The following is a 14,475-nucleotide window of genomic DNA, read 5'->3' as shown; positions in this document are numbered from 1 at the left end:
TGGTGTCTTATTTGCAATGTTCTTTATTATCTTTTCCAGTTTCAGATATGAAAAGAGGCATTCATTTTCTTAATTAAATACTTCATAAAGTAAAGCAAAAAAGTATTTACAAAATATTCAATTAAATTGTAATCAATGACTTCAGGTGGATCATTACAAGCACCTGCTAGCTGAGGAGAGAAAAATATAAATACAGAGAACTGCCACTTTGTTTCAGAAAAAAAAATACATGGCATAACATTAGCATTTTTATTTTTGAAAAACAAAACAAAAAAAGCAATATATTACATAACTCTCCTGAAATGCATTTCCACTAAACGGAAGCAGAAAAAGCCTTAGGAAACGTACTGTGAATGTAATTTTATACTCTTTTTGAAATTGCTTTTTTAAAGATGATTTATATATATACCTTTCAAGTTTGAATGATGATTTTGTCTTTTTAAAAATCCACGTCGTTGCAAGCCCGTTCTCCCTTTCCAGACCCACAGTTTTTGGAAGTGTAGGAGAAATGTAACACGGGACAAAATGGGGTTGGCGAGCATGGCCATAAGGAAGCATTGTGACCCCCAGCAGCAAAAGGTCATTGTCCATCGCCCCACTGTCCCTCTCCACCAGACAGGAAGTCCACAGGAGTCTCAAAGACTCCACACTGTAATGTTCAAAGAAAGCGAGCTCCAGCATGTCCACTTTTCTTTATACAGATTTTCTTTTATCTAAAAAAAAGAAACACTTCAATCATCCTAAACTCAAAAAGAAAGAGCTAAATCGCTGACAGAGTCGTGTAGAATCATACATACAACATGATGGCCATCATGTCTCATTCAACAGGATATATGATGTAATCAAAAATATATATATGAGCAGCCTTTATTAGTTCGGTCTGTTGGGGATTTAATCTTTTGTTGTTTTGCTAAACATCATGAATAGTGTTGCTACGGCAACGTGACGCCTTTAAAACAAGGGATAAAACCTCAAAACACTGAAGGAAACAGCCACCCCTACAGCTTGTTGTAACGCTTATCGCTCTCTCGCAATTAGTTTCTCAATTTAGTTCAAAGACATTCGGCAGCGCAAAATAAACAAAACTGAAGAAAATAAAACAAAAAACAATTGCATGTTCAATCCGTAGTAGAATCTCCTAGCTGATTTTTTCCTCTTTTTTTTTAACGCCCCATGTTCCTGAATCATCATCAACAGGATGTTCTTTTTTCTCCTGCAGGTCTTTTCCCAGAGTCCAGGGGGCACTGGTGAGCAGGTTCTAGCTGTTGTTGTCAGACTCCTCGTCCTCGGCCTCACGGAGCCAGGTGAAGAAGGCGGTGACGGACTTCAGGGCCACACCCTTGCCCTGCATCTCTGCGGGGTCCTTGCTGGACTCCCACTTGTAGAAGGCCTCCTCTTTGATCACGTCCTCATCGTACAGCGTGTCAAAGAACATCCGCAGCAGGTCTACAAGAAAGGAGGAAGAGAGCATGTCAACAATGTAAGCAGAGGGAGACAGGATTTCAATACACAATGTGCACAAAAATAACATCTAGGATACAAATTGGTCAACCACACCCCTCGGTCAAATAACCCCTATGGAAAAAAAGAAAGAAAAAGGCTAACATTACGAGACAAACACAGGACAAATCTGAGTCTTCAGCATGTTAAAAAACAAACTAACGAGATGCCACTTGTTGTTTGCCTGATGAAATTGAACTTCAGTTAATGAAAATAAATAGCTAGCCAGCTACTTAACTTCTTGCAACTATAGGGGGTGCTGTTCCGCATTAGCATATTTTGGTCTCCAAATTAAACGGCCTATTGCTCAATTCTTGATCGTACAATATGCATATCCTTACTAATATTGGATAGAAAACACTGTCTAGTTTCTAAAACCGTTTTAATTATGTCTGTGGGTGACCCAGAACTCCCTCTACAGCAAAAATCCTGACATGACTTGCGAAGGTCTGAGAATTATCCTCTGATCTGGGTTCAGTTTTAAAGCCTGTGTATATCCTATGGCTGGAATTGAACTGCACCCGCCTTCCCCTGGATGTCAGTAACCAATGAGAAGTGGAATGGTCTGTCTGCGTAGCTGTCCGAGGTTATAAAGCCGGATGGAACGAGAGTACCTTTCTTTGTCTCGTTCGTCATGGCGCCTGGCAAGAAGTCAGGATGAAATTTTGGAACGCTCAGTTATCGACCAGAGATGTATCCGTCTGTAATTTAATTAAATATAGGTGTTAGAAACATCATAACGATGTTATTTGAAACCGATTTATATCAGTTTATGCGAGTATAGTGCTATTTTTCTGAATTTCCTTTGTATCTAGTTTGAGGATTTGGACATGTGTGTGCGACATAGCTAATGGTAGCAGCTAGTTCCAAAGGTGAAGAGGACGTTTTACAACAAAGCAACTATTCTTTTGAAGAAAAGACACATTGCCCAAGATACTGATGGAAGCTCGTCCAAAAGTAGGAACTATTTATGATGTTATTATGTATTTATGTGGAAAAATGTCATAGTGTTTGCGCGCCACTTTTGCAGGCACTGGTCTGGCTGCAACGCACACTATATGTCTAGTAACGTTAATTTTAAAAATCTAACATAGCGATTGCATTAAGAACTAATTTATCTTTCGATTGTTGTCCAACTTATATTTTTTAGTCAAGTTTATGAATAGTATTTTTATAAGAATAGGCGCTAATCCAAAATGGCGCCGGCCAGAATACATGCAATGTTTGTAGTGATTACATAGTATAACCACGATTTGTGCTGCTAAATATGCACATTTTCGAACAAAAGCTATATGCATTGTGTAATATGATGTTACAGGTCTGTCATCTGATGAAGTATATCAAGGTTAGTCAAATTATATATCTTTTGTTGGGTTGTTACGATCGCTAACATTTACAGCTGGTAAATGCGGTTGTGATTCTGGCTATTGTGGTACGCTCATATAATGCTATATTGTGTTTTCGCTGTAAAACACTTAGAAAATCTGAAATATTCTCTGGATTCACAAGATCTGTGTCTTTCGATTGCTGTAGGCTGTCTATTTTTCTGAAGTGTTTTAGGATGATTCTTTTGGTAATTGACGTCGGTCTCAGTAATTATTCCGGCTGCTTCCAACGCTATTTCAGATTGCAGCTGCAATGTAGAACTGTGATTTCTACCTGAAATATGCACTTTTTTCTAACAAAAACTATCCTATACCATGAATATGTTATCAGACTGTCATCTGAAGAGGTTTTTTCTTGGTTAGTGGCTATCAATATCTTAGTTTAGCCGAATTGGTGATAGCACCTGAAGTAGTAAGAAACTGATGGAGTTAGAAAAGTGGTGTATTTTGCTAACGTGTTTAGCTAATAGATTTACATATTGTGTCTTCCCTGTAAAACATTTTAAAAAACAGAAATGATGGGGTTATTCACAAGATCTGTATCTTTCATCTGGTGTCTTGGACTTGTGATTTAATGATATTTAGATGCTACTATTTAATTGTGACGCTATGCTAGCTATGCTACTCAGTGGGGGGGGAGTGGGGGGTGATCCCGGATCCGGGTTGGTGACTCGTTAAAGGTTAACTCTGTTGCCCAAAGCTAACGTTTATAAGTAGCCAGCTAGCTTCATCTGGCTAGTGAGGCTCAACCGGACTGGGGTATGTGTTGTGAAGCTAGCCACAATAAGGATTAGGCACAATAGTGGAATTGCGGTTTGCCTTCAAAATAAAAGTGTATCATTGACAGTGATGCAAATGAAGACAAATAGCAGAATTATGCCATACTTTTATTTTGAAGGCTAACCGCAAAGTCCACTATTGTGGTGAATTCTTATTGTGGCTAGCTTCACATAGATGGGTCCGACCATCATTAATCAAATAAGAACTGTCTTATAAATGAGGGTTATTTTAGATGACACCTAGTTTGTGTCATTTTTGGGGAAGAACATTGTTTGCATCCATGAGCTAGCTCGCTTAAAAAAAAACAAAAAAAAAACAGCTCTGTAGGTGCGCAGACAACTTTACCAGCATCACAGCATACGTATCGATGAATTGTTGTGACATGAAATACGTGTGCGCGTAATCAATGTGTAATAACTACATAAAAAATGTATGAACGCGTTAAATTATTATGTGACGTGCAGTCATATTCAGGTCCTGATTGGTCAAATAGTGTTATTTGACGTGTATCTTTTTTGACACGCAAAGACGCAAACGGCGTTCCATAGAAATCGTGGTTGAGAATGACATTGTTAACTCGAAATGACACAACGACAAGGTTCCAGTTTAACAAAGTTTACTCAACTATATGAACACACTACAAGGTAGCCATTACACTCCAGGCTAGGTCCCACAACGAACAGACTTCCAGCGCATGCGCACTCTTGACTCCGTGATAGCCCCGTAATAACAGGAGTATAGGGATACTTAAAACATGAACTTAACAATCTCCCCCTTTTCTTTAAAGACAAATAAAACATCAACAACATAATTAAAGGTCCAAGTATTATTCAAGATCCCCATTACAAATGGGTTGTGTTACAGGCTGCCACTTTCCATTACTGAGAGCCTGTAGGAGCACAAGACCGGATGCTCCCTTTTTAGTCAGACAGTCAGCAAGCTGTTCCTTTGTGGTCGACCACAGAATCCGCTGGATTCTCTGTGCTTGAATAAGTTCCTTGATGCTGCTAATCTCAAAGTCTTTTCTCTGTGACAGACTTGGTTGACTTCACAGCATCAACTAATGAGTAGTTGTCAGTGACACAAACTACAGGTAGGAAGTGCCGTTTTGTCCCACCAGTGATAACCTAGCGAAGCATCACTGAAGACAACTAGTTTCAAAGAGTCATCTTTTCCAACATGCTGAAACTTTAACGTCACTTGTTGTGATTCCAGTTTACGAACAACTTTGTTTGCCTCATGAATGGTTTGTACAGTGGCGTGTTTTGTGTTAGATGCCAAGTTGCAACCATCAAACCAGGTCTACTCTGTCTCGCAGCCCATAAAATTTGTCCCATCTTTGACCTCAATTGACCAGCTTCAATTCCACAGAGGGGAATTCCTTTGTACGGCTCTTGAAGAATCCATGTGGATAGGTTGAAGATTCTTGATATAGCTCTCCTGTTGCATCAGTATTTTTCCATCAACTGTAATAAACTCTATGCCAACATAACAAAAATGATCATGCTCCTCACGGCCAACCTAGAAAACAGCTTTGAGGTGTGGAATCACAGTTGAAGCAAAGGTCTGTGAGCCACCCCAGATAAAGTCATCAACATGACAGGCAAGTACTCCAGTCACATTGCAGTCTTGATCAAGCCAATAGAAGACTGCAGGATCCACTTGTGACATTTTTCCACCTGTATTCAGCATTGTTGCCTTGACTTTGTTGTACCAGTAGAGTGATCCATCTGCCAGTCCATACACACACTTTTTTAGTTTCCACAGTGTTCCTTCACTTTTAGCTTCGGGCGGAGGTCGGATGTGAATGTCCCTTGACAGCTCTGTTCCCTGCAAAAATCCAGATTTGATGTCTATGGAATTAAGTTTCCATTTTTTCTGGCAGATCACTGACATCAGCAATCTGAGTGACTCTGAGGCCCATGTCGGTGAGTCTTTTGGGAGTTCTTTAGCAGCCAGCTCCTCAAAAACTCTAGCCACTAGACGTGCTTTGGGCACTATTCCAGTTAAGGATTCTTTAAGGGTACACACCCACCTTGTTGAGACGCACTTTTGGCCAATGTCTTTGACTTCCTCAAACACTCCATTTTTCCTCCAATTACTGAGCTCATCTAGCTTAGCTGAGTCAAATGACACGTCCTTTGTTTCAAGTACATCATCATTTTGAATGTCATTCTGTTTTTCTCGATTTTCCATTGGTTCAATTCTGATATTATCTACAAGTGGCAGGTCAGCTGACCCTGTTGTACCAGAAAGTGTAGCTGGTTCAGAGTACTGCAAGTTGTACCAGTTCTTGTGTTTTGCTTTTCCTGCTCGTCCAATGACGGTTGCTGTATGTGGAATACCACTTTCTCTGTCCGTGTATTTAACAGGTTGTCCAGTTTTCAGATTGGAACAACCATGTTCTCTTAACACATGTGGCTGTTGAATGTTTTCCTCATTTGAACGCTCAACAGTATTACCTGTGGCATGGTTGAAGGTCTCTGCTCCATTTCCTATGTCAGTTTCGGTGTCCATATCATTGGATGCGACATCTGGTAGGTTTGTGTCTGTTACTGTGTCCTTTTTGTCATTTTCATTAGGAGACTGATTCTCAGCAACAGCCCCTCTATCTTGTTGATCATTTACTTTCCGCAATCTTGAGTGATGCACCCTGACAATCATGCCTCCGTGCCTCACAAATATCACCACACCATCTTGACCAATGACTACTCCCGGTCCTTTCCACTCTTGACAGTCAACTCGTTTGTAGTACACTTTGTCTCCAGACTCGTACTTCTCATCATCATTATTCCCTGAACTGCTGAGTAACTTTTGAAGTCTGTTAACTGTATCATGTCCAAACTGTTTGTAAAGCTTTAACAATACTTTGTGTTTTTCTTTAGTGCTCATGTTCTCTGTGACTGTCAGAATCTTCATGTGCTCTGTGTCAGTCAGAATCTCATTTTTGCATGGACACTGTGTGATGTCTTTGTCTAAAATGTTTACACAATAGTGGCCTGAGGTAGTAAGTTCAAGAGTCACTGGTTGTTTAAACATCACTGCCTTGTCATTTTTTATGTCTAGTACAGCCTCTGCCTTCTTGAGGGAAGCTTTGCTTAATAGTAAGGGGATATCTGTAGGGACCACCTCTGTTTCAATGTGACACTTAGTCTGACCAATTTTTGCTGGTATCTTAACTCTCTTGGTAGAATGGACAATTCTCCCGTCTCCAAATTTGAAAGCTCTGTTGCTTGGTGTGTCAATCATATTTTGTACTTCCTTCATATTTAGTTCACTGACATAGCTATCAAGCCATTTTGCACCACACACTGTCCGTGTACATGCAGTATCAATCACAGCAGATCCTAAGGATTCAACTATAAAAATCTCAGTATCAGAAGCAGATTCATTTGAAAACAGTGTAATGTTACACTGCTCTATCTCTGTGTTTACATTTTCCTCTGTTAGTTTAACTTGTTCATTTTTATGAGGACAGTCTTTAACCCAATGGTAAGTGCTTTGACAAATAGCACATTTCGATCTCCTTCCATATGTGTCCAGTGGATTTGTGCCGGGAAATGGCGCCCTCTTCTGGTTATCTTGAGAACGTGACTTTTTGGCGCCTTTTCTGTGCTGCTCGGTGTAATATGCTGCGTCACTCACTTGCATTCCATCTGTTATTGGCGCGACAGACGTCTTTTCACCAAATATTCTTTTTAGTGCCGACTTCATAGATGCAAAAGTCAGCACAGTACAAGCAGTCAACGCCAACTGTTTCTCCCTACCATCTAGACAAGCAGTGTCTAGCAACTTGAACCCTAACACTGCATCTGGGAGAACCATGTCGTACTTGCGCATTCTATTGTACCTCTGTTCGAAATCAATGATGTAGTCCGCCATTGCAACCGAAATATCTCTCGTAACACTGTCAAAGTTTGAATATGCCTCGTAGGCACGGTCTTTCTCTTCTTTAAGAAATACAGAATCCAGTGCTGTGATCAAAGTTCCCATACCGTCATCCTTGTTCAAATCCTCAACGGATATCTCCAGTGCTGTATCTCTCGCTCTTCCCTCGAGCGATAATACCACCGCAAGTGCTTGCTTTTTCGCGTCCAGATTAGTAACGCGTGTCCAGATTCCCAGTTCATTTTTCCAACTTTCGTACGACCTCTTCTCGTCGAAGCGAGGTGGCACGTTGTAGTTAGAAGCCATCGTCTGCTACCAATGTTAATTCGAAATGACACAACGACAAGGTTCCAGTTTAACAAAGTTTACTCAACTATATGAACACACTACAAGGTAGCCATTACACTCCAGGCTAGGTCCCACAACGAACAGACTTCCAGCGCATGCGCACTCTTGACTCCGTGATAGCCCCGTAATAACAGGAGTATAGGGATACTTAAAACATGAACTTAACAGACATGACTGAACAACTGAACAACGAAACAGCACTGCAAGTAAGTGACTGAAATAGGTCTGATTATGTTTCACTGGTAATGGGGACATGTGTAAATGCCAACAAAATAACTTTTTGGTCAGTGTGGTGTGTGTGTAACCTTTATTTAACTAGTCAAGTCCGTTAACTACAAATTCTTATTTACAATGACGGCCTGGACGACGCTGGGCCAATTGTGCGCCGCCCTATGGGACTCCCAATCACGGCCGGATGTGATACAGCCTGGATTCGAACCAGGGACTGTAATGACACCTCTTGCACTGAGATGCAGTGCCTTAACACACAATGAACGCAGTGGTCTAACTATTTAACTGTACTAGAGTGCTTAAAAGGCCGGTAAAATTTTCAATATCGGTTATCGGTATTGGTTTTTTTGAGGCAAGGAAAATATCGGTATCAGTCAAAAATGTCATATCGGTGCATCACAAAAAAAACTGCCAGAGACTTGACACATAGGGAAACAGAGAGGAAAGTGACTGAAGTCATTCTGTATCTCACTCACTGGCAGGCTGCTCTATCTCCACCATGAGGGCCTGCAAGGCGTAGAGAGCCTGCAGCTCCTTCTGCTCATCTTTCAGGTACTTGTGGAGCAGCTTGGCCCTCTGGGTGATCACCTTCGCATCCAACTTGTAAGGGTTCTCACCTGCGGGCAGAGGGGGAGGGGTCAAAAACTACCTTTTGGTATTTTTTACATTAGTCCACTATTGATACAGTCCCAAAATGTTTTGCATGTCAGCAGTCATGTTTTCAAGATATTGGACTTTCAAGAAGCAAAGTGTCACTAGACACATTATCATGATGATGCGTTTGGAGTGATCTGAGCCATAATGTGTTTGCTCGGATATATTATTTCTACATTGTCCGTTCCAGCACGGTTAAAGCAACTATGCATCAGTACAGAGCTGCTAAGTTCGGTGAAAAGACTATTAAGAGTGCAGGGTTGTCCTGATACAGTGTTGGATTGACAGGTAGAGGTAGAGTAACTCACAGATGATGGCCGACTGGCAGATGGATGTCATGACTGCTCTGACAAACACGTTGGAGGACATCTGCGTCTCGTCCAGGTTAGCCTAAAGAGGGGAGGCACAGTCACAACACATATCAGTGGGGTTGAGCAGTGGGATATACAACAAGGACCAATAGGACTAATGGGGATATATATACAGTGCATTCAGAAAGTATTCAGACCCCTTTCCTTTATCCTTATTTTGTTACGTTACAGCCTTATTCTAAAATGGATTAAATATATATATATATTTTTTAGCAATCTACACACAATACCCCATAATGATGAAGCAAAAACAGAAATACCTTATTTACATAAGTATTCAGACCCTTTGCTATGAGACTCAAATTGAGCTCAGGTGCATCCTGTTTCCATTGATCATCCTTGAGATGTTTCTACAACTTGATTGGAGTACACCTGTGGTAAATTCAATTGATTGGACATGATTTGGAAAGGCATACACCTGTCTGTATAAGGTCCCACAGCAAAATCCAAGCCATGAGGTCGAAGGAATTGTCCGTAGAGCACCAAGACAGGATTGTGTCGAGACACAGATCTGGGGAAGGGTACCAAAACATTTCTGCAGCATTGAAGGTCCCCAAGAACACAATGGCCTCCATCATTCTTACATGGAAGAAGTTTGGAACCACTAAGACTCTTCCTAGAGCTGGCCGCCCATCCAAGGTTCACCTTCCAACAGGACAACAACCCTAAGCACACAGCCAAGACAACGCAGGAGTGGCTTCGGGACAAGTCTCTGAAAGTCCTTGAGTGACCCAGCCAGAGCCCGAACTTGAACCTGATCGAACGTCTCTGGAGAGACCTGAAATAGCTGAGCATCGACACTCCCCATCCAACCTGACAGAGCATTGAGAGGATCTGCAGAGAAGAATGGGAGAAACTTCCCAAATAGATGTGTGCCAAGCTTGTAGCGTCATACCCAAAAAGACTTGAGGCTGTAATCGCTGCCAAAGGTGCTAAATACTTACAGTACCAGTCAAAAGTTTGGACACACCTACGCATTCAAGGGTTTTTCTATATTTTTATAGAAAATAAGTTGTAGAATAAGTGATGACATTAAAACTATGAAATAACACACATGTAGTGATCAAAAAAAAGTGTTAAACAATTCAAAATATATTCTATATTTGAGATTCTTCAAAGTAGCCACCCTTTGCCTTGACAGCTTTGCACACGCTAGGCATTCGCTCAACCAGCTTCATCTGGAATGCTTTTCCAACAGTCTTGAAAGGAGTTCCCACATATGCTGAGCACTTGTTGGCTGTTTTTCCTTCACTCTGCGGTCCAACTCATCTCAATTGGGTTAAAGTCAGGGGATGGTGGAGGCCAGGTCATCTGATGCAGCACACCCTTCTTGGTCAAATAGTCCTTACACAGCCTGGAGGTGTGTTGGTCATTGTCCTGTTGAAAAACAAATGGTAGTCCCACCAAGCGGAATCCAAATGGGATTGCGTATCGCTGCAGAGTCCTGTGGTAGCCATGCTGGTTAAGTGTGCCTTGAATTCTAAATAAATCACTAACATGCTGACCAGACCGGACACGTCGCGTGCGCGAGTGCCGCAAAATACATTTTGAAATCCATGTTATTCAATTATTGCACCCACACTGCTTAAATTGAACTCATTCCTATTTGACGCAGATCGCGCTGCAAGTCCTGCCTCTCCCATCTCCTCATTGCTTTATAGAAGCAGGTGCCATCTCCTCATTGGTTATACCCACGTGGGTGATTGAAAGACTAACTATTTTGCCGGTAGTCGTGGTAATACAATGAAAGTTGATGCGATCACCATATAAATTAAAACGCTGAAAAAGCCTGGAAGGAGGAGAGATGACTAGAAACGATTCGGTTGGCCGTTTTATGTGTGGATTAATTGTCGGAGTAGAGGTCCTTGTGCATTTCAGGTAAAATAACAACTCAATGTTTATATCCCGTGACAAATTAGCTAGCAACAGCAAGCTATCTAAATAGGACAAATTAACATTAGCTAGCAAGTGCAAGCTAACTAGCTAAATTGCCATACATGTTTAATGCTTTTCGATCTGTCCCCAAATTATTGCCATTGGTTCAGTTTGTTTTGATATTTTAACCTGCGTGTCATGATCGCGTTTGGTGTGGGGGGGGGAAGATACATTTATGCACGATAGCGCACTCGCGCAGCCGGTTTGTGTTCCGTGTAAGTGTCATCAGTAAAGCACCCCCACACCTCCTCCTCCATGCTTCACGATGGGACCCACACATGCGGAGATCATCCGTTCACCTACTCCGCGTCTCACAAAGACATGGCGGTTGGAACAGAAATCTCACATTTGGACTCATCAGACCAAAGGAAAGATTTCGAACGGTTTAATGTCCAGTGCTGGTGTTTCTTGGCCCAAGCAAGTCTCTTCTTATTGGTGTCATTTAGTTGTGGTTTCTTTGCAGCAATTCGACCATGTAGGCCTGATTCAAGCAGTCTCCTCTGAACAGTTGATGTTGAGATGCGTCTGTTACTTGAAATCTGTGAAGCATTTATTTGGGCTGCAATTTCTGAGGCTGGTAAATCTAATGATCTTATATTCTCTGCAGCAGAGGTAAATCTGGGTTTTCCTTTCCTGTGGCGGTCCTCACGAGAGCAAGATGGTTTATGTGACTGCACTTGAAGAAACGTACAAATTTCTTGACATTTTCCGGATAGACTGACCTTCATGTCTTAAAGTAATGATGGACTGTCGTTTCTCTTTGCTTATTTGAGCTGTTCTTGCCATAATGTGGACTTGGTCGTTAACCAAATAGGGCTGTCTTCTGTATACCACCCCTACCTTGTCACAACACATCTGATTGGCTCGAACGCATTAAGAAGGAAAGAAATTCCACAAAGTAGCTTTTAACAAGGCACACCTGTTAATTTAAATGCATTCCAGGTGACTACCTCATGAAGCTGATCAAGAAAATGCCAAGAGTGTGCAAAGCTGTCATCATGGCAAAGGATGGCTACTTTGAAGAATCTCAAATATAAAATACATTTTCATTTGTTTAACACTTTTTTGCTTACTACATGATTCCATATCTGTTAATTCATAGTTTTGATGTCTTCACTATTATTCTACAACATAGAAAATAGTTTAAAAAAAACAACTTGAATGAGTCGGTGTGTCCAAACCTTTGACTGGTACTGTATGTAAAAGTGATATTGAATACATTTTACATTGAATGTGCAACAAATATTTTTTTTCTTTGTCATTATGGGGTATTGTGTGTCGATTGAGGCGGCAAACTATTTAATACATTTTAGAATAAGGTTGTAACGTAACAAAATGTGGAAAAAGTCGAGGGGTCTGAATACTTTCCGAATGCACTGTAACAAAAGCAAACCGAAATATTAATTGGGTGAGTGGACACACTCTCCCTCTCACACGTCATACCTCGACCCAATCATAGATCCTCTGGTTGACAGCCTTGTCCTGTATGAGTCTGTCCAGCTGTTTGGTCAGCTCCTCTGAGCTCAGCTCTTTCTTACTGCTCTTCTCTGTCTCATCATCTTCTCCTCCTCCCAGGGTGAACACCAAATTCTGCATTCAGAGGGAACACACAGCAAGAGAGTGAAACTTCCCATAATTACTGTTACGGGCTTTCCAGACAGGAAGCGATGAGGAGATTCACATTTTCTCTGCTTCGGCTGAGTAGCTTTCACGTGCACGAGCACCGCAGATCGCTCCGCCTAGAATAATGTCGCCTGCCTAGCTCCATTGAAAATCAACGGGCAACTCTGCTGCCGCTTCCTGTCTGGAAAGCCCTTAAAACTTCTTCAGGCTAGGGGGCACTATTTTCACATCCGGATGAAAAGTGTGCCCAAAGTAAACTGCCTGCTACTCAGGCCCAGAAGCTAGGATATGCATATAATTGGTAGATTTGGATTGAAAACACTCTAAAGTTCCTAAAACTGTTAAATGTATGTCTGTGAGTATAACAGAACGTATTTGGCAGGCAAAACCCCGAGGACAAACCATCCAGGATTTTTTTTTTTTGAGGTCACTCTTTTCAATGGGATTTCTATGTGGATCTAGATTTCTAAGGCACTTGCTTGCAGTTCCTATCGCTTCCACTAGATTTCAACAGTCTTTAGAAATTGGTTGATGTTTTTCCTTTGAGAAATTAAGACGTAGGGCTGATCAGAACGAGGGTCGAGTCTAGTGTACTGTTGTGGTTGGGGCGCACGACCTGAAAGCTCGCTCCACTTTGTTTTCGTCCGGTATTGAACACAGTTTATCCCGTCTTAAATTTTATAGATTATTTATGTTTAAAAATACCTAAAGTTGGATTAGGAAAGTTGTTTGAAATGTTTGGATCAAGTTTAACTATATTAGATACTTTGTAGTCATGTTGCGCGAGTTGGAACCGGTGTTTTTCTGGATCAAACGCGCCAAATAACTGGACATTTTGGAGATATAACGACAGAATTTATCGAACAAAAGGACCATTTGTGATGTTTAATGGACATATTGGAGTGCTAACAGAAGAAGATCTTCAAAGGCATGAATTATATTGTTATTTCTGACTTTTGTGTCGCGCCTGGCGGGTTGAAATGTGATTTTCATGTGTTTGTTTGATGGGGTGCTGTCCTCAGATAATAGCATTGTTTGCTTTTGCCGTAAAGCCTTTTTGAAATCTGACACTGTGGCTGGATTAACAAGAAGTTAATCTTTAAACCGATGTATAACACTTGTATGATTAATTAATTATTATGATGAGTATTTCTGTTTTTGAATTTGGCGCGCTGCTATTTCACTGGGTGTTGTCAAATCGCGCAAGGGATCACTAAGAAGTTAAAGCACCTTGGGACAACTGTTGATGCAAGTAAGACTATATAAACACATTTGATTGCAATTTGATAGATTGATCTAAAGGTAGCCTCAGCGATATGACGTAGATGCAAAGTAAACAGCAGTAGGTCAATTTCCCCAACAACTAAAGTGTGTTAAAGCGTGACGCTCAACCTCAGCTGTTTTGGTCCCCTGGCTGTAAGAGCGTGAAGCGAATCCGTGCACATGCACAGATACTGTGACTGTGTGAGCGAAGTCTTGTATCTTGCTTATCTCAATATCTGCAGTGCTGCTCGTGGCAAAGTAATTTACCTGAGTCCACCTTCAATAATTGACTATTATTTCATATTTGTCTCTTAGTTCAAAAAGGGGCAATACTATATGGTGAATCTGCTTTCAATCCCTACAGGGTCATGACCGCCGACCTCTTACCTTTTCTGTCACAAACTTGTTGACGTCCTCGTCCTCAGGCAGAAAGTCTTTCCAGCTAAGCCCCGCCTCCCTCCACATGGCACCTGCCTTTTTATGGCTCTGAGGTAGCG

At 41.3% G+C, this 14,475-nt stretch overlaps 1 protein-coding gene across 9 annotated transcripts in view; it reads right to left on the bottom strand.

Moving 5' to 3' along the window:
- Window positions 1–14,475, bottom strand: part of LOC120018104 (eukaryotic translation initiation factor 4 gamma 1-like) — a 92,666-nt gene continuing 78,191 nt past the window's right edge. For all 9 annotated transcript variants that reach the window (XM_038961091.1, XM_038961092.1, XM_038961090.1 and 6 more), the window contains 5 exons: window positions 14,366–14,464; window positions 12,536–12,682; window positions 9,095–9,176; window positions 8,609–8,749; window positions 1–1,446 (listed from right to left, as the gene is read on the bottom strand). In XM_038961091.1, the coding sequence (XP_038817019.1) occupies window positions 1,259–1,446; window positions 8,609–8,749; window positions 9,095–9,176; window positions 12,536–12,682; window positions 14,366–14,464 (657 nt within the window). In that variant the 3' untranslated portion in view covers window positions 1–1,258. The remainder of the gene's footprint in view (window positions 1,447–8,608; window positions 8,750–9,094; window positions 9,177–12,535; window positions 12,683–14,365; window positions 14,465–14,475) is intronic.

This window comes from Salvelinus namaycush, chromosome 23 (genome assembly GCF_016432855.1).
Source record: "Salvelinus namaycush isolate Seneca chromosome 23, SaNama_1.0, whole genome shotgun sequence".
NCBI classification, from domain to species: Eukaryota; Metazoa; Chordata; class Actinopteri; order Salmoniformes; family Salmonidae; genus Salvelinus; species Salvelinus namaycush.
This window is presented reverse-complemented; position numbering and strand designations above follow the sequence as displayed.